The sequence below is a fragment of the Aquarana catesbeiana genome, linkage group LG05 (assembly GCF_042186555.1).
Source record: "Aquarana catesbeiana isolate 2022-GZ linkage group LG05, ASM4218655v1, whole genome shotgun sequence".
Taxonomy (NCBI): Eukaryota; Metazoa; Chordata; class Amphibia; order Anura; family Ranidae; genus Aquarana; species Aquarana catesbeiana.
Window position 1 is genome coordinate 567,100,953 of NC_133328.1, and position 27,375 is coordinate 567,128,327.

General features: G+C 45.3%; 1 protein-coding gene across 1 annotated transcript in view; it reads right to left on the reverse strand.

The window, feature by feature from the left end:
- The window catches only part of CDH17 (cadherin 17), a 236,317-nt gene that overhangs the window by 32,774 nt on the left and 176,168 nt on the right, over positions 1-27,375 (reverse strand). The window contains exons 10-14 of the mRNA XM_073631971.1: positions 21,422-21,637; positions 19,448-19,524; positions 17,579-17,770; positions 15,075-15,319; positions 3,182-3,312 (exon numbers count right to left, since the gene is read on the reverse strand). Of these exons, the coding sequence (XP_073488072.1) occupies positions 3,182-3,312; positions 15,075-15,319; positions 17,579-17,770; positions 19,448-19,524; positions 21,422-21,637 (861 nt within the window). The remainder of the gene's footprint in view (positions 1-3,181; positions 3,313-15,074; positions 15,320-17,578; positions 17,771-19,447; positions 19,525-21,421; positions 21,638-27,375) is intronic.

Below are 27,375 nucleotides of genomic sequence, written 5' to 3' on the forward strand. Positions count from 1 at the left end.
TTTTTAAAAAATTTTGGCCGGGGTTCCCCTTAATATCCATACCAGACCTGAAGGGCCTGGTATGGAATTTAGGGGGACCCCCACGTCATTTTTTTTTTTTAATTTTGGTTCGGGGTTCCCCTGTGGGGAATTCCCATGGCGTTTTTATCAATGAACTTCTATGTGTATTGTCAGACCGGCAATGCATTATTAGCCGCGAGTAGTTTTAAATGACTTTTTTTTCCTTTGAAATGTCATTTTGCTGTCAGACTGTTCTAAACACGGGAAACATGCGCCCCTTTACAGGCATACTATAGACACCCCCCAGGTACGAAATTTAAAGGGATATTACACTTTTATTGTTTCACTTTAAGCATTATTAAAATCACTGCTCCCGAAAAAAACGGCCGTTTTTAAAACTTTTTTTTGCATCCATGTCCCCTGGGGCAGGACCCAGGTCCCCAAACACTTTTTATGACAATATCATGAATATAAGCCTTTAAAATTAGCACTTTTGATTTCTCACATAGACTTTTAAAGGGTCTTCCGCAGCATTTGAATTTGCCACGAACACCCCAAATTGTTCACTGTTCGGCGAACTTGCGAACAGCTGATGTTCGAGTCGAACATGAGTTCGACTCGAACTCGAAGCTCATCCCTACCCGCCATCAGAATACACTAATCGAGCAGCAAAATCCTGCTGGACTGGCCAAATTTTGATACATGTATGGCCACCTTAACAGAGAAATAAAAATCTTAAATGTCTGAAGAAAACGCTACAAAGCTTTTGAGGGAACATAGAGGAAAATCTAAAGAACAATTATTTTTTTAAAGAAAAAAAAAACAGCCTTGAAAGACAAAAGTGTAGGGGTGTAAATAGAGTTGCTACCCAGCTGGTATTTTATAAGCCTGTGTGGTTAAAAGTCTCCAGGGGCCTATGCCTGGTAAAACTGGATTACTAGACCTCAGATCTGTGACAACTGAAGGGCCCTAAAGAGAAATCTCTGTTCCCTTAATCCATTATTACTATTATTTATTTCTAGAGTAAATTAATTCCCCACATCCATAGCTCAGAGCAACACTGTGTCCACTCTAAGGATGAGAAAGTCCTTGCAGTAGCAAAGCAAAAATCTGCATTAAAACCCAGCTCTGGGAAGCTTAATTATTCCTTTGCAGTGGGGCTGTGCAAGGGTTAATTGCTCATTTAGGTCTCAGGGACATAAAATGATCTACTAACTTGATGCTCAGCTCCTCCACTCTGCTAGACCGATCCCCACAGCATCTTCTCCCCAATGCCTTAGCAGTCTATGGTCCTGATGTTATCCAGGCGTGATGACCCTGAAGGAGAGTCCACTGCTGGAGCATGGGGGAGCGCCATCTGCCAGGTCAGTGGAGGATCAGATAAGTTAAAGGAGAAGTATGGCTTTAGAGTTGAGCTTTAAATGAAGTGTAAACAGAAAAAATATTATCTAAGTATGGATTGTAGCCTGGCTATCACTTGTGTGGTGATCAAGAATGGGGGTATGGGTCAAAGGAGGACCAGGAACCTTTGGCTTGGGGGCTGCCACACCCAATTTGTTTTTTCTTGACAGGGACAATTTCTGTGGATGAAATAAAGTTTACCATGCACAGTTTGCCATGTTGTCACGCTGATTAGTGGACATGGTGAAAAGTGGGTTGCCTAGAAGGCATGATTTACTGTGACACACCTTCACATCTTCCAGCATCAGCTGCATTTGTGGCTAATGGCATTCTGTTATATGAAATCTCAGAGCCACAAAAGTTGACTACCACTGCCAGTCTCCATGATTAAAGCCCCGAACAGGGAGAGGGTGGCCATGTATTGTCCCACATGTGTCACAAACTTTGCGCTAATTGTTTTCTGAATGATGAACTTTGTCCACTCTGTGCCCCCAGCCCGACATACAATAATTAGCGCTAGCCCCCTGCACTCCAGCCCAGTCCTCAACTGATTGTGCTCGCACAGATACACCAATCATTTGGAGTTTACCACTATTAATAATCAATAATGCTATTGTCCAGGGTTTAAGCTACCAGGCCGTGGTGCAGAGGACCCAATGACAGTTTGGGTCAGATTGCCCTCATATAATGCCCCTTCCACTGCTGCCACTCATACCAGCTCTTACTTGCAATGGCAGAGGTAATACTCTAAACAGAGATGTGCTAGTCAGATAATCTAGAGCAGAAATATGCAGGAAATTAGTAGTGAGCTAGAATATTTTGCCATACATCCCCTGACGTGGCCACTTAATGAAGACAGGTCACCAAGTACATGTGTGTGCACAGGACACATGGGAAGGCATCCTAGCAATCTGAGTAGGACCAGTCCATGTGCAACTTTGTTAGGAATTCTGTGATTAGCACCTTTCTGCTGGGCACATTCTGTGTGATCTATTGCAGGGAAGGACTAGGCTGTCCTGAAACAAGGGCTCAATCCTGGTTGTATTCCACTTGGCATAAAGCACACTGATCAATAATACATAACAGGTGCAATGTTTCTGCATCCGGTGTATGTTTGATAATATTATCAATGAGATCATCTTGGGTCACTGATTAATCACTGGATAGCTGGGCACTGACTGATCACTAATACCATGTGTATTCTAATTATGGTTGTCTTGTTTCTCAAAAGCTCTGTAGGTTTTCTGGATGGAAACTTGTTTCAGGTCAGACAATGGTGGGAATAACCAGAAGACCCTTGTCAATGCTGGCAAGGCAATTAAAATATACCTTTGTGATGCCCTGAACCATCTCATGGCCCATTATACTGTATATAACTGTGGTCAAGCAGTGAACATCATCTTTGTTTTCATCCAAAATGACATCAAGAAGCAAAGGGAAAAAGCATTGGCCATGACTTCCATCAAGCATGAAGTGAAGAAGGTTATCAAAGTCAGACATCACTTGCATGTTTAGGGCATTGTGAATAATACCTCATATTTTCTATCCTAAAAGTATCCTAAGAGAGCAATGTCCAGGTCTACATCTAGTATAACTGGACCCTTATGTCCCAGAGGGCCCTTGTGCAGATGCACACTTCGTACAGATAATATGTCTACCCCTGGGGTCAGTGACTAACTAAGGACTAAAGATACTCAGAGCTTGCACCTTAAAAATAAAAATCAGCAGTGGCAGCTTTCTAGTTTCATTCTGACAGTACCCCTTTATATATTTATCTTACTTCTTTCTGTAGCGATCACTTTCACCTGGTACTGGCTTTCTTGTTCACGATCCAGTGCACTATTGGTAAAGATATCTCCAGTTTTTTCATCTATTCTGAGCCAATTCCTGTGGTTTTCTGTGAGTGAAAACCTGAAAAAGGAGAAGCAATTTTGATAATCAAGGTCTCCCGTCCCAAGTGACAGCACATGGAAGAGAATGAACAAGCTAGAAAGATCAGAGCCAAAGTATTTCCTGTATACAGAGAAAAAGGGGAAGTCTAAAAAGTTAATGTTCTTTCCGTCCCTGGCTGCTGAGGAGCTAGACCTATGTTAATAGCTGAACCCATCTTTTTGAAATGGATTGGCATAATGATTATTACATAATGTGACAGTAGGAGATGCTGTCAAGGTAAAATTGATAGTTTGGGGGACACAGGGTTTGCACATTTTGCTTGGTGCAAGGCTACAGAGCATAAATGTGGACTGGAGAAAACTGCTTTCGCAGCTTTCTCCAGGTTTTGGTATTCGGTCATGGGGCTCTGTAGTTTGGAGATTCCATAGTGTCTTGGGAGGGACGGGATCTCCAACCCTGTGTCCAGACTTTGTAGATTACAAGCAGGGTGTGTGCTCATCTGAGCACAGCACTTATAATGAGGGTATGGGAAGACCTCATGCCTCCCAGTTGGAGACTGCTCCACACCCAGAGAGTCATGAGGTCTTCAGGAGTCAGAGGGGCTGCAGGAGGCAGCCAGAACGTGTGACTGCAAGAGGCAGTGGAATGGCCTGAGGGCTAAGGCCAAAGCAGAGCTGTGGGCGCTAAAGTGAAGCCATCCACATTGAGGAATCCTATGGTCTGTGTGATCAGGATAAAGAGAAGAGGTAGTGCTAAAGAGAGCCAGGTGGGCTAGCATTTTCTATTGTGTTTATTTGCTGGAGATGAACCCCTGGGTGGGAACCCTTTATCTTACGGACTTTTATTTGCCTTTTTAATATAAATGGGCTACCATGCCCTTAAATATAGTTCCTGACTGGCTTGAATCACTGACAAACGCATCTGCCACGACAGTTAATGGTCCCCAATATTACAAGTGGTTGTTGGATGCGGGCACAAGACGGTGGAATCCGGGTCCTTGCTCCACAGTAAGTTCAAGTCAGGAACTAGTGGCTGTGTGTGGAAGTGCAGCCAGGCAAAAGGCATTGCGTGTTGCAGGTGGTGTACCTGTGAATGAAAAGTCAAACTTATTTTTTTTGCTATGAACTGTGTTTGTGTGCATGAGACAGCACAATCTGTGTGTGCATTGTGCAGGTGAGGAAAGTTTGCATGAAGTGAAAAGCAACTTGCTTTAAAGTGACAGTGCTTCATTTTTTTTTTTTTTTTTGCTGGAGGGCGCAAAAGTGTGGTGGAGTGACTGCGAAGATGAAGCAAGGGTTTGAGCCTGCTGGAGAATATTGCAGACTGTTTTTTGCTACACCAACTCCAGTTAAAGGTAAAGTGCATGCTGTTGCCCCTGGCAACGCTGGTGCAAGCAGGCCAGCTATTAATGTGCAAAGTCCCAAGCTTACAAGAGGATGCAATTGGAGAAGCCCTGTCAAGGCTCTGAAGCAAGAGCGCTGTTTGCGGTGCAGAGAGTGGGGGCATGTTGTCTACAATTGCCCTTTGTCTCAGTCTCAAATACAAGGTGACATGGCCAGACAAAGGTCTGCAACAATGTTTGGGAAGCCTTATTTGAGTCCCAGGAATATCCAAAAGGCTGATCAGAAGTTCGAGAAGTATGTGGTTGCCCGTAGCACTGGCGGTGATGTCAAGTCTGCGGACTATGCGAGAAACATATTGCCAACAGAGGATCGTGGCAAGTTGAAGGCAACAATGCTTCAAGGAGTGCAAAGTCGCTGCGTTTGGGAGAGTCAGCAAAGTACAGGTGGAAGAGTGCCATCTCCCTTAGCAACAAGAGATCGGGTGTTAACCGGAAGGAGGAGCTACAGTGGAGATGTGGAGCGGCGTCCCGCTAAAGATATGTGTAGAAATGTACCATGCCTGGAATGTGGTCAACTGGGGCATGGAATTTTTTTCTTGTCCCAGGTTATGGAACATGCCTGGAGATGTGGTTACTGGGCAGAAGTCTTTGTCTGCAAGCCAAGATTTTTGTGCAAACATGTTTTCAGTCACCTCTGGCAACAGGGAGGAAGTACCTGTTGTGCCTGCAGGGAGTGCGATAAAGGATAGACAATGTACTCAAATGAAGCCAGAGTTACCTGCTACAGATTATGGTAAGACTGCTGCAGTTTGTGGGACTGATCCCAGTGAAGTGGGAGTATATCAGGCTGGGAGATCGGCAGAAGTTGTAAAAATGGACTTGCAGGAGAGCCCGGAACAGCAGCATGCAATGCCTAGGTGCAGGGCGTGCATGACTTTGGGAGCAGTAGGGTTAACCAAGCTGGTAGGAGGGGTTGGAGTTAGCCGAGGGGGAGGTATTAAGGGAAGCCTTAAATGGGTAATCCCGCCCTGGGGGAGTAACAGAAGAGTGGAGGAAAGTTCAGAGCAGCATGGCAGAGATGGAGGAAATGATGGAGCAGCTGAAGGCAGAAGCGGCTGTGAGAGGGGCGGCCTGGCTACAGGACACGATCGCGGAGGCCATCCAGAGAGCGGGGCCAGCTCCGAGCGGGGGTGAGATCAGCACCAGCAGGGCGCGGCGTTCACGGCCACCCGAGCGGTTCTCCCCTGAACAGCGGAGGACGGATCAGCGGCAGCCTAGGGGTCCGGCCGGACTCCCGGTGGGCCCACCGGCGAAGCGAATGGCGGGAGGAGCAAGCGGAGGAGCGAGGGGGTCCTCAGCACAGCGGCCTGGAAGTGGAGAGGCCCGGGGAGCAGCGGTGCGGCCTAGGACCAGAGCGGAGGCGAGCGCAAGCCCCGCCCCCAGAAAAAGTATGGAGGAAACACGGAGAGGAGCACATGGAGGGAGGCCTGGGCCTGCAGTTTCCGCGGCAGGGCATCACAGGAGGAGTGATCGGGGTCGGCCTGTTAGGGCAGCTAACCCGAACATCAGCAGGGCTGAGGCACAGTACGCCGGCCCGGGAAAAGCGAAGCAGAAGTCGGATGGCCGGAGAGATGCGCGGAGGCGGGGACAGCAAGGCCAAGCTCCAGCGGCAGCCACGGTGTCCAGGCCGGGTGGGCCCTCATCATCAGAAGAGGAGGTGGAGGAGCGCCATACAGCCCAAGAGTGGTCCGAGTCAGAGGAGGAGCCGAACCCGCCGTCCAGGAACACATCAGCGGTGGACACCAGAGGGTCGGCTGATGAGGTTACGCCTGTGCAGCCGGGTGAGTCACATTTTACACCATTTAATCGTGTTATACCTAGTACGGGGCCCAGTGGGGTAGGTATGAGCGGGGTTCATAGTGTAGAGGGATCGGAGGGAGGCAGGGAGTCCTCTGGTCTACTGGGTTTCTTGGCAGGTATAAAGGAGCTGGTGAAAAGATTTGAGACTCCCGCAGGACCGGTGGCATCCTGGATACCGCCGGTCGGGGGTGCTGGGGCATCAGGAATAGCGGCAGTGGGCACGGGAGCGGTGGCAGCACCCGTGGCGGTGGTACCGGAGAAAGAGAGCACGCAAGGGACGGCCAAAACGGCGGCGGTGGTTGAGGCTGCGGGTAGGCAAGACATAACCAGGTTGGCTGACGCCGCAAAATGTGAGGTATATGTGTGCTATGAGGGACCGTTAGGGTCGCATTTGAAACAGGAGGTGCGTGAGAAGTTGTGGAAAGGTGAGTACGTGGAAATTTTTTCGCTGCTACCGTTGGAGAAATTCAACCTGGATAGGGTGAAGCCAGATGACTCCAAAAAGGAGGATGAAGAGAAGAGGAGGTACCGCTTGATACCGAGAACGTTTGCCAACTGGTTGCAGGCGTTTGCGATTATGGCAAGCGTCATCGGGGAAAAGCAACCTGAGCATTGCTCGGCTCTTTTCTGTTACCAGGATGCGATTGGAGAAGCGTATAGGGTCTATGGGGGTACAGCATGGCTAAGGTACGATGAGCAGTTTCGGCAGCGGAGGGCAGTGCGGCCGGCATTACGGTGGGACCATAAGGACATCAGCTTATGGATGAGATTGATGACTACGGCGAGGGCCTCCAATCAGTTTTTTCAAGGGGGGACCGGCGGCCCTTCGGCACAGGGACAGTCGGTCGGAAACAAGAAGGGGTTGTGCTGGCAATACAACACAGGGAGCTGCAAGTTTGGCGCCAATTGTAAGTATAAACACGAGTGTTCAGGATGCGGGGGGTCTCACCCAGGATCTAGATGTTTTAAGCAGGGCAGGGGCCGTCCAGGAGAGGCTGCAAGCAAAAGGGAGGACCCCGGTGAGAGTGGAAAAGATGCGACCATTTCTAAGTAGGTATCCTGACGAGAAAGCTGCGCAATTGTTGGAGGAAGGTTTTTCGGTGGGTTTCAGGATCCCATGCTCATTAACGGTTATCCCCCCAGTGTCACGCAATTTAAAGTCTGCAATGCAACATCCGGAAGTAGTTAGGGAAAAACTGGGGAAGGAGGTTGCATTGGGGCGCATGGGCGGTCCATTCCCGGAGGCGCCATTTAAAGATTTGGTGGCTTATTCACCACCTCTCCTTCCCTAGAGGGGGTCCGTTAATGATGCCATAGATCAAGGGGAGTGTTCGGTGACTTACACTTCATTCGATGCGGCAGTGGGATGGGTACGGCGATATGGGAAAGGGGCCTTGATGGCTAAAGCGGATGTGGAATCCGCTTTTAGGCTGTTGCCGGTACACCCCGAGAGTTTTCGGTTATTGGGGTGTCATTGGGACAATGAATTCTATGTGGACCAATGCCTACCCATGGGTTGCTCGATATCGTGTGCGATATTTGAGCAATTCAGCTCATTTGTGGAATGGGTGGTACGAGAGGTGTCGGGGGTGAATTCTATAATTCATTACCTCGATGATTTTCTCTGTATGGGTCCGGCTTCTTCGCGCATCTGCGCTGTGCTCCTGGCCACACTGGAACACATTGCAGAAAAATTTGGCATTCCATTGGCTGCTGATAAAACGGAGGGACCTTGCACGGTCATCACGTTTTTGGGCATTGTCCTGGATTCGGAGGCGATGGAATGCAGGCTGCCGGACGATAAATTAGAAGACCTTAAAAGGGAAATAGCAGTAAAGTACAGCTGCGGACGCTGCAATCGGTACTGGGCAAGCTTAATTTTGCATGCCGCATATTACCCATGGGGAGGGTGTTCAGTCGCCGGCTGGCGGCTAGCACGAGTGGAATCAAATCGCCAAAACATTTTGTGCGTCTAACCGAAGCGCACAGGGCAGATTTGAGGGTGTGGCATTCCTTTTTAGAGTCTTTTAATGGTAGGGCGTTTTGGATGTCGGGTCCAGTCAGCAATTTTGACTTGGAACTGTTCACGGACGCAGCGGGTTCCACGGGTTTTGGGGCATTTTTTCAGGGCCAGTGGAGCGCTGGGCCTTGGCCTCAGACCTGGGTTGAGGCAGGATTCACAAAGAATTTGGTGCTACTGGAATTGTTTCCAGTAGTACTGGCAGTGGAACTATGGGGTGCATCATTCAGGGATCTGAAGGTGCGATTCCATGGCGACAATATGGGGGTAGTGCAGGTGATTAACAGGAGTACGGCGTCCTCGCCGCCAGTGATTAAGCTGCTGCGGCATTTGGTCTTGCGCTGTCGGCAACTAAATGTGTTTGTGCATGCTGTACATTTACCGGGGGTTGAAAATGTCATCGCTGATGCGTTGTCTCGCTTCCAGTGGGACAGGTTCCGGGAGTTGGCGCCGGATGCGGAACAACAAGGGGTACCCTGTCCCGAATGGCTGTGGGAGATAGCATTTGCACCATAGCAGGATGGATAAAGAAGTCGGTGAGTAGGGCGACATGGGCAGCATACACGAAGGTATGGAAGGAATGGAGTGAGTTTGCAGATAGTGTGGGGGAGGATCCAGCTGGTCAGGACATGCGTTTGCTGGTACTGTACTATATATCGAGAAAAATGGAGGAAGGTGTGTCCGCATCAATGGTTAACAAGAGGGTAGCTGGTTTAGCGTTTCTTTTTAAGCTACAAGGTAGGCCAGATTGGACAAAGGTTTTTTGGATAAGGCAGGCAATGAAGGGTTATAGGAAGTCGATTTCTCGACGAGATGCCAGGAGGCCAGTGACGTTTGAAATCCTGCAGGGGATAGTAAATCAGTTGTTTCAGGTGTGCACGTCCAGTTATGAAGTTGTGTTGTTTACGGCAGCCTTTTTATTGGCATTTTTTGGGGCATTTCGGATAGGGGAACTGGTCAGCCCTTCTAAAACCACGCCAGGGGGGTTGATGTATCAGGAGATGTCATGGGGTGATGAGGGTTTGAAGTTGTGGCTACGGCGCTCAAAGACTGATCAACTAGGTAGGGGGAGAAGGGTTGAGGTGTATCCAATTGCGGGATCACTATTATGCCCGGTAACAGGGGTCAGGGAATTTTTGAAGGTCCGTCCTGCGATAATGGGCCCCTTGTTGCTCCATAAGGGGGGTGAGTTCCTGTCTAGATTTCAGTTTGTAACGGTTTTTAATAAATGTATTAAGGGGTTGGGGCTGGCAGAGAAGGGTTTTTCGTCTCACTCCTTTAGGATTGGGGCCGCTACGGAGGCAGCCAGAAATGGTATGGACGTGGAAGCAGTTAAGCGAATTGGGAGGTGGGAATCTAATAGGTTCCTATCATACGTGCGCCCCCATATGGTGGTAAACTTGTAGTAGGTTATAGGGGCTTGCGGTTTTGGTAAATGGGGGTAACAAGCAAATGTGGAACAAAACCGGGGCTCACGGTATGGTGTTTTTTCTTTTGTGTTCTTCTATTTTCAGGTGCAGTGCCGGGGATGGTATGGATAATGGGCCATTCCTATGTGGCTTGGGGGGCTCGGAGAGGGGACGCCCGCAAGGAGGGTAGGCAATTGGGTTTTAGAAAATGGGAGGCCTGTGTTAAGTGGTTGGGGATCCCAGGCATGTTGTGGGGTAGATTGGTGCCGGAAGTGCATCGCTATGCACAAAGGGACAGTCCCCCGGACGTATTAGTCATCCATGTAGGAGGCAACGATTTGGGCTTAAGAGCCATGGTAGATATCTTGCGTGACATCATGCTCGATGTAGAGCGGTTAAAGCAAGCCTTCCCTAACATGATCATTGTCTGGTCTGACATGGTGGCTAGGATGTCATGGAGAATGGCCAGGTCGGTAGAGGGTGTGAATAGGGCCCGTAAGAAAATAAACAGGGCGGTTAGTAAGTTTGTGGTAAATAATGGGGGTGTGGCGGTTAGGCACCTTGAGCTAGAGTTTGAGACATGGAGGTATCTGAGAGCGGATGGAGTGCACTTGAATGAAGTTGGTATAGACTTGTGGGCATTAGGCCTACAAGACGGCATACAGAGAGCACTCCGGGTGTGGAGGGGCACCCATGATTAAGGTGTTATTCCTGGGTGCTGTGGCGGGCGTTGGTCTGTGCAAAAGAAGGAAAATTACTAAAGTAAGAGTTGGTTTGGCAGAAAAAGTTGATATGGCTCCTTATGGTGGTTCCCGGTTAACGGAGGTTAGCCGGGAAGTGATAATGGGGCACTGCGGTCATTGGTTAGTCTCTGTGCCAGCTTGTCGGCTTGAGGCCTATGGTATATATTTGATGGGGCCGCAGTGCAAGTGTGTTATGGACATGTTTTGATTATTAAGAGATTGCGCAGACCAACGCTTGAGATATTCAGTTGCAGTTAATGTAAATATGTTTATATTTCTAATTAAAAGATTTATTTGTTTAAATAAAGTAGGCTGCTAAGGCCTTTTATTACTCCAATCTTGGTGTGGTCTTAGTTATTGGGGTAATGGGGTAAAAGATGGGGGTAAAAGGGTATGTTAAGCATATCTGTTATCCAACAGTCAAGGAGAGCCCGGAACAGCAGCATGCAATGCCTAGGTGCAGGGCGTGCATGACTTTGGGAGCAGTAGGGTTAACCAAGCTGGTAGGAGGGGTTGGAGTTAGCCGAGGGGGAGGTATTAAGGGAAGCCTTAAATGGGTAATCCCGCCCTGGGGGAGTAACAGAAGAGTGGAGGAAAGTTCCCGCCCACCCTCCCCTTTTTATCGGTGAAGGGAATTTGCGTTTGGAGGATGGTGTTTTATTCTCTTACAGGTTGAAGACGAGGAGAGATCCTGGTAGAGCGGGCGTTGGTCTGTGCAAAAGAAGGAAAATTACTAAAGTAAGAGTTGGTTTGGCAGAAAAAGTTGATATGGGTCCTTATGGTGGTTCCCGGTTAACGGAGGTTAGCCGGGAAGTGATAATGGGGCACTGCGGTCATTGGTTAGTCTCTGTGCCAGCTTGTCGGCTTGAGGCCTATGGTATATATTTGATGGGGCCGCAGTGCAAGTGTGTTATGGACATGTTTTGATTATTAAGAGATTGCGCAGACCAACGCTTGAGATATTCAGTTGCAGTTAATGTAAATATGTTTATATTTCTAATTAAAAGATTTATTTGTTTAAATAAAGTAGGCTGCTAAGGCCTTTTATTACTCCAATCTTGGTGTGGTCTTAGTTATTGGGGTAATGGGGTAAAAGATGGGGGTAAAAGGGTATGTTAAGCATATCTGTTATCCAACAGTCATGCAGTGTGCTACCCCGAGTAGTGGGGAGACACAGGTTGAAGCTCAACCTGCAGCAGGGTTAAGAACTCAAAAAGACTGCCCTCTGTGCCTGGTGTAATCTGCCAAAGTGCTGGAAGTGGTAACCTAGGGGTGCCAATACAGTTTGTGTGCCAGGTTCCCTAGTGACAGGTGCTACTGAGGTGCCCAGGGAAACTTCCCAGGAGCCCGCAGTGGTGAGGCACATGGTTTCCCAGGACAACTGTGGAGCCACCCTAGTGGGCAAAAGAATGCCTCTGGGGAGGAAGGGTGGTATGCTGAGCGTTACACTGGGTGCTGTGTGTTCTGACCAAAAACGGCCTGTTAAAGCTTATAACACTGCTATGTCTATGAATGCTGATGGTAAAGTTATGGCTGATGATACATTTACTTATTGTGATGTGTTCAAAAGTAATGAGGAAAGAGGAATGTATCCCTTGGCAACCAGACGCAAAGCCACAGGGTTGTCCATGGAAGTCTCAGGGGCTCTCCATGCGTTTGAGCCAGAGATTTTCCAGGACAGCACTGAATTTGCTCTGGTGGAACAGACTGGGTCTACGCCATGCAGTAAGTTTGTGTGAGCAGTCCGTTTACCATCTGTGTAACCCAGTTGGTAAGGGGTTAAGTCAGCTGGCCAAAGCTGAAGGTACACAGCTGAGTGTTAGCACCCCAGGAGCAAGGTGGTGATGGTGTATTGCAGCCTGCCTTGTTTGATGAAGCATTAGCCAAGAGTAAAAGCATGTTGTCAAAATGTGATTTATATAAAAATGACAAAGGTACTGTTTGTGCTGCAGAATCCCAGGTGCCTCCTAGAGCAGATGAGGTACTGCTGAGCCCTCATAATGGAAGCACAATGGATTGGGACAGTTGGGCCAAACAATTACTAGCCATGTTAGACAATTCTATATTGAGTGACAGGGGTGTGAGTACAACAACTGCTATGCCAGACAGGGAGATTGCAGCGCGACCGATGGTTGAGGGTGCGTTGGTGCCTGCAAGGGTTGTTTCCCTCCAGTCGGAAGGACCAGATCAGGGCGTATGCATGGCAGATGTGGTGTTCACAGCCCAGCAGCTGAATGTCAAGTGTCAAGGTGACAATGTTATGAATGTTGACTTGCAGAGGCTTATTGGTGAGTTAGAGGGCATGAGTGGGAGACATGCGTCTGACAGTGGTTCAGAGGAGTGTCAGGCTGTGATGGGTACTTCCAGTGAGGTGGAGGCTCCCTTAAATTTCGTGGCCCCTCAAGCTGCAGTGAATGAGCCCCTCCATGTTTCTAATAAGGGAAAGGTCCCCAAAAATGTTTTGCAGATTGATGTGGAGTGTGTAGAAATTACAGATATGCTAGTGGAACTGATGAAAGCACATTCCTTGTATACCTGGGTGCCTCCACTACAGTCAGATGTGGTAGTGCTGCATGGTACCAAAGGGTGGAGCCAGGTAATGCAAGCTGTGCTGGGTAACCTTAATCGCCAGTGCAACTGGGTGGTACGGTGCTTATTAATAGTCTGGCAAGTGATCTCACAGTTCCCTGTGAGGGTGCTTCTGGATATGGTTCAGTATTTAAGGCGCTCTGGGGGGGCTGCTGGAGACATCGGAGGTCTCTTCGCTAGTGCGGTCCAAGGTAAATGGCGCGGATACTGCCTCACCTGCTAGACCTAAGGAGGAAGGGCCAGATATGGACACGGCAAAAGCAGAGATTCTGTCTGTCACCTGCAGAGAGGTACAAGTTGGGGTACCCGGAGACGCTCTCAAATATTGTGTGGAGAGGAACAAAAATTGTGACGTGGAAAAGTGTGAGCTGGCAAAGATTGGTACTGCTAGAAATGGGTCATGCGTTGTTCGATGTCAGTTGTTAGGACAACTGTCCACAGAGATTTGGACAACAGGTGAAGTGAAGCCTTTGTGAAGGTCTCATAGGGGATAGCTGCTCACCTGTGTGTTGTCCCTCCTTGAGCCTGGCCCTAACAAACCCCGAGCAAGAAAGAACTGACGGTATTGGTAATTGGAGAAATGGTGACTTATTGCTGAATGTTAATGTAAATAGTGGCTTGGATATGAAAATTAATTTTTCCTTGGAAAATGAGCATGATAAACAGATATTGAGCTCTGGGGAGTTGGTAGTCAAAGGTAACGGCAAGAGTTGGTAAACCCAAGAGACCTATTGTGATGGGGAAAACGGGTACCAGTGAGGGAAAAGGTGGTTATTCCTCAGGCGTAGTGTCTGGAGCAGGTTCTCTACAGAATCGGGGAAACTGAGTTGGAAGGAAGTAGCAGGAAAGGCAGGGGGCCAACAGAAAAGAAATGTGAGCTCAGGAACCCCAAGGACAGAGGGAGTAGGCTGAGGGTACAGAACTGTAGGACCCCATTGCGATCCAGGGTAGGGCGTGCCTGGAAACGCACCCGAAAAAAAGATTGGGCCTACGCAGCGAACAGCTGGTGCAGAGGTGCCCCAATCAAGGATTCGGGCTGGTGTGTTCTGCCCCCTTTGGGTTCGAAACAAGGGGAGGGGATATGTGACAGTAGGAGATGCTGTCAAGGTAACATTGATAGTTTGGGGGACATAGGGTTTGCACATTTGCTTGGTGCAAGGCTACAGAGCATAAATGTGGACTGGAGAAAACTGCTTTTGCAGCTTTCTCCAGGTTTTGGTATTCGGTCATGGGGCTCTGTAGTTTGGAGATTCCATAGTGCCTTGGGAGGGACGGATCTCCAACCCTGTGTCCAGGCTTTGTAGATTACAAGCAGGGTGTGTGCTCAGGTGAGCACAGCACTTATAATGAAGGTATGGGAAGACCTCATGCCTCCCAGTTGGAGACTGCTCCACACCCAGAGAGACAGGAGGTCTTCAGGAGTCGGAGGGGCTGCAGGAGGCAGCCAGAACGTGTGACTGCAAGAGGCAGTAGAACGGCCTGAGGACTAAGGCCAAAGCAGAGCTGTGGGCGCTAAAGTGAAGCCATCCACATTGAGGAATCCTGTGGTCTGTGTGACCAGGATAAAGAAGAGGTACTGCTAAAGAGAGCCAGGTGGGCTAGCATTTTCTATTGTGTTTATTTGCTGCAGATGAACCCCTGCATGGGAACCCTTTATGTTATGGACTTTTATTTGCCTTTTTAATAAAAATGGGCTACCATGCCCTTAAATATAGTTCCTGACTGGCTTGAATCGCTGACAAACGCATCTGCCACGAGAGCTAATGGTCTCCGCTATTACAATAAATACAAGTCAATTTGACCTGCAAGAAACTTACTTTATTTCATCTCCTTCAGGATCTGAGGCTGACACAGTAATTATCTTTGTCCCTTTAGGAATATCCTCCTTTTGTTGTGCTTGGTATAATGTCGCTGAAAAAATTGGCTTCTCATCCACATCGAGGACGAATATGTGTAAACGTGTGATGGAGCTTTCATTATAATGTACTCCTGTGACCAGAGGCTCAGGGTTCTTGGCTTCTATCACCAGGTCATGCACTTTAAATGATTCATAATCAAGTGGCTGTTAAAAAATAAAAAAAGTAAAATATTTGTAAGAACTAAGGCACTTATATTCATTTTATCTTACCTGCTGCCAACATTTCCAAAAAAACATATTTTTATTGTAACCAGTGTAAGTACTTTAAGTACTTGAATTTGACTTGTTGGTATCAGCCTCTTTTAATTCCCTGTACAGTAGCACTAAGACTGGGAGCTCAGCTCTGGACACCAGTCAGATGATCTACATGCAAATATACTGACTGGTAGTAGCGCGCTGTCACCTAGTGATAGAAATTAAGAATTACAGGGTACAACTGCTGCAATCACCAAATGTGTTCCCACATCCACATTAAATCAATACTAAAATGTGTGATCGTGCTGCCTCTAAATCAAGCTGAAATAATAACTAAAAAGTGACAATAAATGACTAAATAAGTAAGTGTTTCATTTATGTATGTATGTATGCATGTGTGTGCCAGTACAAATTAAATTAATAAATAAACATATGCAAAAGCCAATGCAATAAATGGTAAAGCTTCCTGTAAATTTTTCAATCAAAAAAGTCTCTTTTTGATAAGATGCTTCATAGAGACGACACCACAAAGTAATGTCTAGACACGCAAGGAACAAAGGGACTTTTGAGGTGCAAGTCAATCGAGTAAGTACCAAATATATTGTATAAAAATGTTTTATCTTTTATTTTGAGAAACATAGAAATTTCTACATATAAAAAGGAGAATAGATACAAAGGTGGCACATATGATTAGTTGCAGACACCGTAACACAGCAAAAGCGATGTACTTCCCCAGGGAAGTACATCGCTTTTGCTGTGTTACAGTGTCTGCAACTAATCATATTTGCCACCTTTTGTATCTATTCTTTTTATATGTAGAAATTTCTATGTTTCTCAAAATAAAAGATAAAACATTTTTATACAATATATTTGGTACTTACTCGATTGACTTGCACCTCCAAAAATCCCTTTGTTCCTTGCGTGTCTAAATATTAAATTTTGGGATGTGGTGCTTAAAACAAACTGGTGGGTTCATGCTCATAAAAATTCTTTTTCCACAAAGTAATGTCAATTTTCACCAGGGGAAGTGCAAGCTCACCTCCATTGTAGACCCCTAAGGGTCAACAAAGCTTGTACACAGATCAATCTGATGGACCAAACTCTGGTGTTCAGGTTCCTTGAACGGTAGAATTTCCTCTCCAAGATGGCTACGCACAGCTCACACATGGGTCATAGGCAACAAGCAGAAAAACAGCCTCCAATAGCGCAGTACCTGAGTTATTAGGCTCAACACACCGCATAGAACCCACTTCATAAAATGCACTCACATTTATTAGGTAAAAAACAAGCATATAATAAAATGCATCTCACGTAATCCAGTGAAAACTCCCACTGCCAAGCTCAACCTCTATGCGTTACGCCACCAACGTACGTGGCTTCATCTGGAGGGCTGACCTAATCGCTACACTGCTTCTCCTGTGATGTCCAAACAGCAGCTGGGGGTTGGGGGGGGGAGGTTGTGTGGTTAAGAGAGGATACCACTGCAATTCATAAATGTGACAGAGGAAGTGTAGTTGTCCACATAGCTGTGGGGCAAGGCTGTGTAATTCTCAGGACTGGATGGGAAGAAATGGAAATAATTTGGCAAATAAAAGAGCTCCTTAACACGTGTGTCCTCAGTGAATGTAGATGTTTGCCTTGAGTTCAGGTTTAAAGCCAACCTATACTGTAATAAAGACTTGCACCTAACTTGACAATCATCAACATTTTGCTGATTTGGGTTTAGGGGACTTTAATTTAAACAAAGCGACTCTTTGAGCTATGGTCCTCCACTTTGGCTGAGATCCTGATCAATGGTGATCAATGCCTTCGAATCTAGTTAAATTGTCACCAGGATCAATTGTTTTTGCTCTTACGGTGAAGGATTGTTTTCACATATCACCAAAATGTTACAAATATATTAACAGCTCTACATAAAAATTTGAGGATGGAGACCTAAAATCTTTCTTTTATGATCACGTGCCCTACTTTATACCGTTTGGCTGGCTCACAGCACAAACATGGTGTAGTTCTGGATGTGCTATTCCAGATCCACATGATTATGGTGGTTTCATGCTTCTAACATCGCATCTAAAGTCAGGTTCAGTGGAAGTGGAAATGTGTCAAAACCATCTGTTTTAAGAGTTTTTAAAATTGCTGTACTTGATGTCTACAAGAGGGTCTTTTCATTTTTATTGATCCACCTTAGCATATCCATAATAGTTTTACCTTAGCTACTGTGATGTTTCCTTGATTTGTTTCAGGATTTGTCTTAATGGTAAACATTTGACTTGGGTCTCCCTGGATGATCTGGTAAATAATGGCAGAGCTTCCAGTTTGTGGTTGGTCAGCATCCCAGGCCTGTATTTTCATCACCAACGTTGACAATGGTATGTCCTCTCTAATGGTTATGTTTCCATACTAGAAGTACAAAAGAGTTTATCTGATGAGATCACATTCAAAATTCAGAGCAAACAACTTTTTTTTTTTTCTCTTTTTACTTCTGCTTATGTCATTATCTCGTGGCAAACCTATTTTGGGACAGATTCCAAGCCAATAACTAGAACAACTCTTTGCAAGAACAGTATTAATATGTATATAACAAAAGACTGCTTAAAGTGTAACTAAAGACATTTTTAATAGCGTAGGTGTAGGAAAGTACTGAATCTCCTATAAATTTTTTTTTTTTTTTTTTTTTTTTTTTTCTCCTCCTTTTTTGGGGAGATTTCCCTGTCCTGCCTTGGAGAAACTACAGTATGTAAGAGGAAATCCTCTAGACAGAAGTCAATAGAAGAAATAGAGAGGCTGAATCTTCCCAGAGGGGCCACCGAGAGCAATAAAAACCTAGAGGTATAGATATAAACAGGAGTGCCACATCAAATGTTGGGCAATCATCACAAGTTGATCACAAAATGTTAAAATGACAAGCCAACAGATTTCATGGGTTCTAATGATCCCCCTTCCTCAGCACAACTTGAATACTTATATACAATATTGCCTCAGTAATGAAGAACCTTAGACTACTAAAATGCAAACCGATGGCATAATTTTTTAACCGTATATAGTAGTTTGAGGTGTTTTGATGAAATAAACTTTTCCTGGTCTCAGTATTTGGACTGACCCTCTTGTGTTTTCCTGCACCCTAGGGATTTCACCTTAAGTGCCCTATACAGGTTTCTTTGTGTCCATGAACTGCCAACCAGAGTATTTGTGCATCTCAATATACCTTTTATCTAGTGATTACCTTGGATTTGAGCTTGGGTTTGGTCTGAACCCAGAAATTAACTGTCATTGCTGTGCCAATAAGCTGTGGGTAGGAGATTCCCTGCCCCAGAGCTGACGTACTTTATATGGGGTGGGGATGCTATTGACATTAGTAACTTAACATGGGCACCATGTTAGGTAAATGTCAAAGACCTGATATGGCCAAATGGTCATATTAGATCATTAATGTCACTAGTATCCCCACCCCTTTATATATGCAGCTGTGGCATGGGGAATTTCCTGCCCACAGTTCATTGGCCTAGAGCAGTGATGGTGAACCTTGGCACCCCAGATGTTTTGGAACTACATTTCCCATGATGCTCAACTACACTGCAGAGTGCATGAGCATCATGGGAAATGTAGTTCCAAAACATCTGGGGTGCCAAGGTTCGCCATCACTGGCCTAGAGGTTCTAAACCTTTCCCACGGTATCCACAACAGAAATATTTTTTGATTCATGTATACTGTATGTGTAAAAATATTCTGGAGCTTAATGGTTTTAATTAATTTATTTCTGTGACAGCTCAACATTTTGGACAAATAGAGAAGGTTAATCTCCTCAGGAGGGACAAAAACAAAACAAAAAAAAAAAAAAAACGTTTTGCTATCAGTGTGCCTTGCTCCTGTACTTCATGAGCTTCTGTAACCGTGGGTGATTGACATACAGATCATATTGCTTAACCCACAATGGACGGAAGATGGCCAACACTCAAATACCGGTAATAGCATTTACTGGTAATCCATGTGAATCAGATAAAAATTTACATTTTTAGGTCCATTTTACAGAAATTTGTGTAAATATACAAGAATGCTAAGCTTAGAAAAAGCACTTACATCAGACCTTTCAAAAATGGGAATGTGGTCGTTGATGTCAATTACATTAATCACTATCCAACAAATTGTACTAAGAGCTGCAAAAGAAAAACAAAAAAAAAAGATTTAATTTGAATGCTAGCACAAGGTATTGCATGTAAAATTATATACCCAAAAGCCTCCGTACCACTTTAAACCCTTTCATACACTCTTATCTATTGAAAAATGATCATACACTCCCAAAATGTGTGAATCTCACAGTAACTATGCAGCTGATGTTTGTGGTCCTGCTGGAACTGTACAGTGAAATACTAAATATAAACAGCGCTTGCTATTCCAACTTGATCAAAAACGTATAAAGTGACATTTTTAATAAAATGAGCAGTCTATAATATCAACCAAATATAGTGAATATAGAACCTCCCTCTAGTTCTAGTGGGTCACTTCCAGTCCAGCACGCTTGGTGACGAGCGGCGTCCATCTTGGATTACATACAGAGGACCAGTGTAATTGTATTATAGTGGTGGTTTTTTATTTTTAATGGCTTAAACAATTTTTAATAAATACAAAAAGATTTTACACTATGAAAGGTTTCCTCTCTCTCCTTTTTTACACCCATCCATTGCCCATTGAACTGAATGGAGAAGCATTGGGGACCTTTCACAGGTGAGCACCAGATCCAAGACAGGAGCCTTTAGGAAGTCAGGAGAGGTCCCGTGGTGACCCACAAAGCGATAGTGACTCCTCTCTACTGTACAGTAGGAGGGTCATTGGAGTCCGGTGAGTGTGGTGTGCAGTAGCGCGTAGCTAGCACATCTGGCACCCGGGGCTGGACATTTATTTTGCACCGCCCCCCCACCCCACCCCACCCCCACCCCCCGTGGGTGTATTTACACTGAGAAAAGATTTCATGGCCGTGGTATGTTTGCGTGGAGCTCTTTAAAAAAATAATGCCACCCTGGAGTTACCTTTGGTACTCAAACTCCCTTCTGCAGTAACATTGCTTGTGTCCAATCAAGATAAGACCATAAGGGTTCATTCACACGGTTGTAAAAATGTTACTGATGTTATTACACGTGTTTCCAGCATGAAAGTTCCTGCATAATGATCAGTAAAATACTTGCGTATAGATACCCTTAAACGCGTAAAGACACATAAGGACATTTATGCGTACATGATGATGATTTCGTTTTCCCCTTTGTTTAGACCTAATTTATGTGCTTACAAACGCATATACATGTAAGTGTGTAAAGCGCATGTTCTTAGACGCAGATTTTTGGATTCTATGTTACGGATCTGTATGCAATGCATGTTTATACACCTGTGTGAATGGATCCATTGAAAGCAATGCAGCTGTGTTCAGATCCATAACTGAAAACACTGCTTTTTTTTTTTTTTTTTACAGCTGTGTGAATGAAGCCTAAAACCTAGTACACATTGCTAATTTTTTTTTTTTTTTGTTCAATCCAGCAGACTGGGGGAAAAAACTGACAGCTCTGATAAAAGCCCCTGTACTAACAATCCACTGTTAGTACAGTGATCTCCCCTACTGTTCTATTGTGTTCTAAAAGGGGGATGCCCCCCCCCCCCCCCCCACCAGAACACCCTGAGAGCACTGACAGGGAGCCAGTCAGGAGACCTTTTTCAGCCATGCCCCTTTTGACCGGGGCAGGTCAGACCGGTTGCAGTACACACAGACCGAATGACGGCCAGTTTCTGTTGAACTGGCCGATGCCGCCCAACATTCAGCCCATGTATACATGTATAATTTTATTTATTTAGAACACTTTAAAACTAGATATGAATGCTATAAACAGGAACTTCTTCCAAGTTTGACTGGAATTTAAATGGAAGTCCTCACCATATTTTTCTTTTGTCGCTAATAAAGTCAGTACTTTATCACCAATAGTATGGGCCCCCCTCTAGGCCACCACTCGAGTTACCCCTATTATGATACAACGCAGAAAATCGTTCTATTTAAATGGTTAAACTTACCAGGCCTCCCTTCATCAGAAACATTCACTTTTAACCTGTACTCGTCGTTGTCTTGAATATTTAGCCCGCCAGTAATTAGCTGAATTGAACCACTGTATTCGTTGATTAAAAACCTGTTATCTGTAGGCATTTGTTCCAGTAGTTTGTAGGTGAGAGTCGAGTTTCTTGTATTTGGCTCATCATTGTCAGTGGCTATAAACAAACCAATAGTGCTCGCTGGAAGACAAAAGTGGTATATTTAAGAATCATCTGTGTGCACTGTATAAGGCAAATACACTCAGCGGATTTGACGTCTAACTAAAAGTTTTATAATGCATTATAAGTGTAAACTTTGCCATGTCTCTGGTTACCTCCATTAATCATGTTTATGGGTTTATGAATATAGTTACATAGTTAGTAAGGTAGAATAAAGACACCAGTCCATCCTGAGTGAGTGTCTACAATTGTCCCTATCCCTGTACATTGTGTCTCATTAAGATGCTCATCTATTATATCATTATTTATTTAAGGTACCCATATAGCGCTGTCAATTTACACAGTGCTCCACACATACATCGCACACTCACATTGGTCCCTACCCTCAAGGAGCTTACAATCGAAGGTCCCCAACTCGCCTTCATATACTAGGGCCAATTTTGGACAGAAGCCAATTAACCTACCAGCATGTCTTTGGAGTGTGGGATGAATTCGGAGTACCCGGAGGAAACCCACGCAGGCAAAGGGAGAACATACAAACTCCAGGCAGGTAGTGTCGTGGTTGGGGTTTGAATCGGCAACCCTTTTTACTGCTAGGTGAGAGTGCTATCCACTACACCACTGTGCCAATATGTGGAGAGGATCTTTTATTTGTTAAGTTTAAGAGGTCAAAGAGGGCACCAAATGAAATGAAAAAAAAAAGTCCAAAGTCTTTGTTACTCAACTGGTTACAACAAGCAGGGCTAATGACAGCTGATGCATTTCGGGGACCAATGTTAGTTATAACATCCTCTACCTGCAGCCCTGATGACGGATTGTGTGGCCCCAAAATGTATTGGATGTCATTTGCCCTGCTTATTGTAACCAGGTGAACAACAAAGACTGTAAGGATTTTTCATTTGGTACTCTCTTTGATCTATCCTATTTGAATTTCTTGATTCCAGTGAATGTCCTCTCCTGGGGGGGTTTCCATCTTTGTGGTGAGTTTCCAAACCTAGGCAAACTGGGCTCAAGTAATGATTTCTTCTCCCACAAGTGCTTCATAGCTATAGGCATGTAGTTCTCATAAACTATAAGTGTATTTTCACATTGGGGTTATGCTGTGGTACCATTTTTTTTAAAAATGCTTTATGATTCTACCTCCCTCATCCATAGCACAGTTTGTTTGAATTTTTACATGAATGCTTCCACTTTTCCCATAGTTTATTTTATTGCCCATCCTGTATTGTATCTTGTTAATGTTCAAACAGTATTATCTCTGATATTTTTTTTTTTTTACCACAGGTTTATTATTGCAATTTTCCACTGTCTTAAAATCTTTCAGCATCACTTGAGTTACACTATATTACCAAGAATATTGGGAAGCCTGCCTTTACACGCACATGAACTTTAATGGTATCCCAGTCTTAGTCTGTAGGGTTCAATATTGAGTTGGCCCACCCTTTGCAGCTATAACAGCTTCAACTCTTCTGGGAAGGCTGTCCACAAGGTTTAGGAGTGTGTCTATGGGAATGTTTGACCATTCTTCCAGAAGCGCAATTGTGAGATGAGAAGGCCTGGCTCGCAGTCTAAACCTTGTGGACAGCCTTCCCAGAAGACTTGAAGCTTTTATAGCTGCAAAGGGTGGGCCAACTCAATATTGAACCCTACGGACTAATGCCCCGTACACACGGTCGGATTTTCCGATGGAAAATGTCCGATCGGAGCGTGTTGTCAAATTCCGACCGTGTGTGGGCTCCATCGGACATTTTCCATAGGATTTTCCGACACACAAAGTTGTAGAGCAGGAGATAAAATTTTCCGACAACAAAATCCGATCGCGTCAATTCCGACCGTGTGTGGTCTGTTCCGACGCACAAAGTGCCACGCATGCTCAGAAGAAATTCCAAGACGGAACAGCTTGTTCTGGTAAACTTAGCGTTCGCAATGGATACAGCACTTTCGTCACGCTGCAATGTTCAAAATGGTTTAATACAGCGCACTCTCTTCTTCTTTATAATGTGACAAGAATTAAGTAGTTTTGCTGCTCATATTCACACACACTTCTCACAAAGTTTTATTTTTGTTTTTTTATTGGGATTTCCTGAATATATTGTTATTAGTTGTCACATCTGACAGAATTTTTTTTTTTTGGGGGGATTTTAAGCCTTTTATTTTTTTTAATGTTTGAATTTTTTCAAAGGCTGATCTTTGTTCAATGTTGTTTTTATTTTTACTCCAGAATATTTTTGTGTGTGTTTTTGTGTGTCAAGTTACCCCAACACCATTTATGTCTTTTATTATTTAATCTCAAGGAGATTGTTTGGTGTTGGTGTCCCTTGTTCATTTCACATTGTATATTTGAAATGTACCTGAATCCTCACAAACCAACTGTCCTTTTTGAAGTAAAACACATAGGAGAGTATAATTCAAAACAAAAATCCTTTATTAAGGGCTCAGAACCAAACAAAGAAGAAGGCAACACTGGATCAACAGGAGAAATTAGCGAAGCCTGGGACCCCCACGGCAGACATCAATTCTTGAACATCAAAATTGGTGGCCTGAGGAGTCCATATGTAAGGGAGGGCAGTCTGGTCCAGAATTCGCAGAGATCCGGATAGCAGCAGATGACATGTGTGTCCCCAGGCTGTGGTACCACAAGAGGCTGCATCTTTTGGCCGACCATACTGGATCCAGGGTCCTCACTTTCTGGTCTTCCTTTCACGCTTCATTCCGGGCTGTGGCTGTGCAGTTGGAGATGTGGTAGGACCTGGAGGAGGACTGGGAGGACCTGGAGGAGAGGGAGGATGAAGAGGAGGACCTGCAGGAGGAGGAGGAGGACCATCACAAAGGTGTGTCTGAGCTGTCATTTGGCCCCTCATACTCTTGTTAAGAGCCTCCAATATGAGCGCCTCACACAAGACTTGTTGGCCCTCCTCCATCCTCTGCATTTTATATGTAATGACGGCAGCAATGTCCTCCTCCACGGTCTGTCATGCTCCCAGGACCTCTGTAGCCCTCAAAGAGTCCTCCGGTAGCCTCCTCTAGGGCACTCCTCCTACTGCCACTTTCTCTTTTCAGGGGGGGTGGAGGGACCTGCAGATCAGCCAGCCGGCTCGGCCCGGCCACCTCCTGGCTGAGACTTCCCTGTGTATGAAAAAGGGACATGGTTGTAATGTTTTGCTTCATCAATCACAATCCTAAATTAGTACTCCAAACTAACATCTAATTAACATCATTGATTGGACAAGCAGAAATATTTAGAGGAATGCTATACCTGGCTCAATCTGGGCTCCTCCACATGTGGCCTGGAAGGCCCAGGTTGGGCGTCAGAATCCTCAGCCGGGGGGGAAGGAAGCGTGGAAGGAAGACTGGAGAGGGATGGCCTGGGTTCAGTCTGGCCTGCCAGAAAATGCAGCCTGTCGTAGTACAACATCCTGGGGACATAGATGTCATCTGCTGCTCCGGATCTCTGTGAATCCAGGACTTTCTTGCGCCCCCTTAGATATGTGCTTCTCAGGCCACCAATTAAGATCTTTAAATAGGTGATGTCTGCCGTGGGGATCACCTGCTTCACAATTTCACACAATTGCTCCAGTGCTGCCTTCCTCTTTGCTTGGTTCTTGTAATGGGGGTGTTTAATCTCCCACAGACATGGCAGCTCCCTTAAGATATCTATGAATACTGACATGAAGTCATTGTCTTTCACTAAGATATCCATGTTCACTGCAAGACACAACACAAGACAAAGCCTAATGTCAGACAAAACTCTCCTAATCTTGTTACAATATAGGCTTCAATGTAGAAGCAGTATAGGCACAAGTTTGTCTCTTACCTTCGTTCTTACGATCGGCGCATCCAATGCTCCTTCCTCCGCTCACAAATCGTAAGTAATACGCACGCGTGTTACGCTTTATACACACTGCGCATGCGTGTAACTCCGCCCGCCCCTGACGTTCTTTCTAGTCTATTCCCCGCCCCTTTTCGTTCAGCGCAGTGGGTGAAGAGCACATGGCGGAGTTAGAGCAGGTGCGTGCTAATTGCAGGAACGAGGAGGAGGAGGAGGAAAGCCCGGATCCGGACACGTCACGATCCAGAAGGAGACGTTTTAAGGCCACAAATATGTCCTTGGGGAGATGTTGGAGATGGTCGACATCATGAAGAAGTCCGACTATGACGGAAAGTATGGGCCTTACCCCAACCCCAACATCAGAAAGGCAAAGATCATGGCGAAAGTGGTCAAAAGCCTTCTCAAGAATTTCGGGGTACGACGATCGAAAGATCAGCTCAGGAAGCGGTGGTCGGACCTGAAGTTAAGAGAGCCAGAGCAGTACCGAAAGATCCGGAGAGTGCTGCAAAAAAGTAAGTAGTTGTGCTGTGTTCCTATTCTTTCTGTCTTTATTCCGTTCGTGCTGCTCCATATGCTTTTCTTAATTGTACAGTTTAAAAGGGCAACTTTAATGTTCATGGGCCCATTATTCGTTCGTATCAAACATTTTTCTTTCGGCCTCAAAAACGCCATTGTTTAGGCCATATGCATTTTCCCACATTTTTTTTGGGCCTACTTGGATGCCAAATAGTTGTTTGTGTAGATGGGTTTGTTACTAGAATGAAATGCCAACTAGATTCTGTGTAAGGAGAGGACACTCAGCAGCTGTTTTCACATCTGGACACTGGAGCACTAGTGTGGGACACAAGAACACCATTTTTATTAGGGGGCCACACAGGTGCACCAGTGTATACTATAGGGGGGTCTCCATCTGTGAAGCTTGTACTAAACAGGTAAAGTATTGCAGCTTGACAAAGGCCAATAAAAAAAAGACATCTTGGAACTCGGCTAAAATAGACAATTGTACCCCACTTCCAAGCAATGTTTCCTATTTCTAGTTCTGCCATCAAATATCTGTGTGCTAATTATACCATTTTTGTTTTACATAGGGGAGAAAAGACTCGGAGGACACCCCTCATCCGAGGAGACCATAGGCCCTCCACCTCTGGAAGAAGGGGAACTAACACCAACACAAGAAGTGCAGGAGGAAGAAGATGTGGTGGAGATTGGCACCACAACAGGTGAGTGTCTGCGACCACAGGCTCAGGTAAGAGATGGATGGTGGCAGATTTTTGAGACCTGTATTTGTTTTCTTTCTCTCTTTTTAGGTGATCGTGATGTTGTGGATCCAGAACGTTTCACATCAGAAAGTGCCCAGATCCTGATCGGGGAGATCATGGGGTGTAATGTTGAACTGCAAAACATACAGCAAAAAATCAATGATGTTATTAAAAAAAATAATATCATTGATGTTTTGGGGCGAATTTAAAACCCCACAAAATCACTTTTTGGATTGTGGTCCAATCTTTTACATTTTTTTTGCAATGTTTTGAAAAGCCAAATTTGGAGGATGCACACAGTGTGCCAACATGTGCTATCTGCCATCACAGGAGATCAATGGATGCGTTTTGGGGGTGCAACCCCTTCCTCAATTATAAAGTAGCGTTGAGGAAGGGCTTGCTCCCCCAAAACATGTCCCTTGATCCCCCCCCCTGATGGCAGATAGCACATGTTGGCATTCGTAAATTGGTGTGCATCTTCCAAATTTGGCTTTTCCAGGGGTGATTTCCCCCCATCTAAATGCTATATCAAACCCAGTTCCTAAATACTGATGTCTGATATAGCCTTCAGGTTTTACCTAATGTGAACTTTGTAAGTTCAAGTTTTTTGGCTTTCTTGTTGGTTTTACACAGGCCTGTTTTATCTGAAATGGACATTTTGATTTTTGATA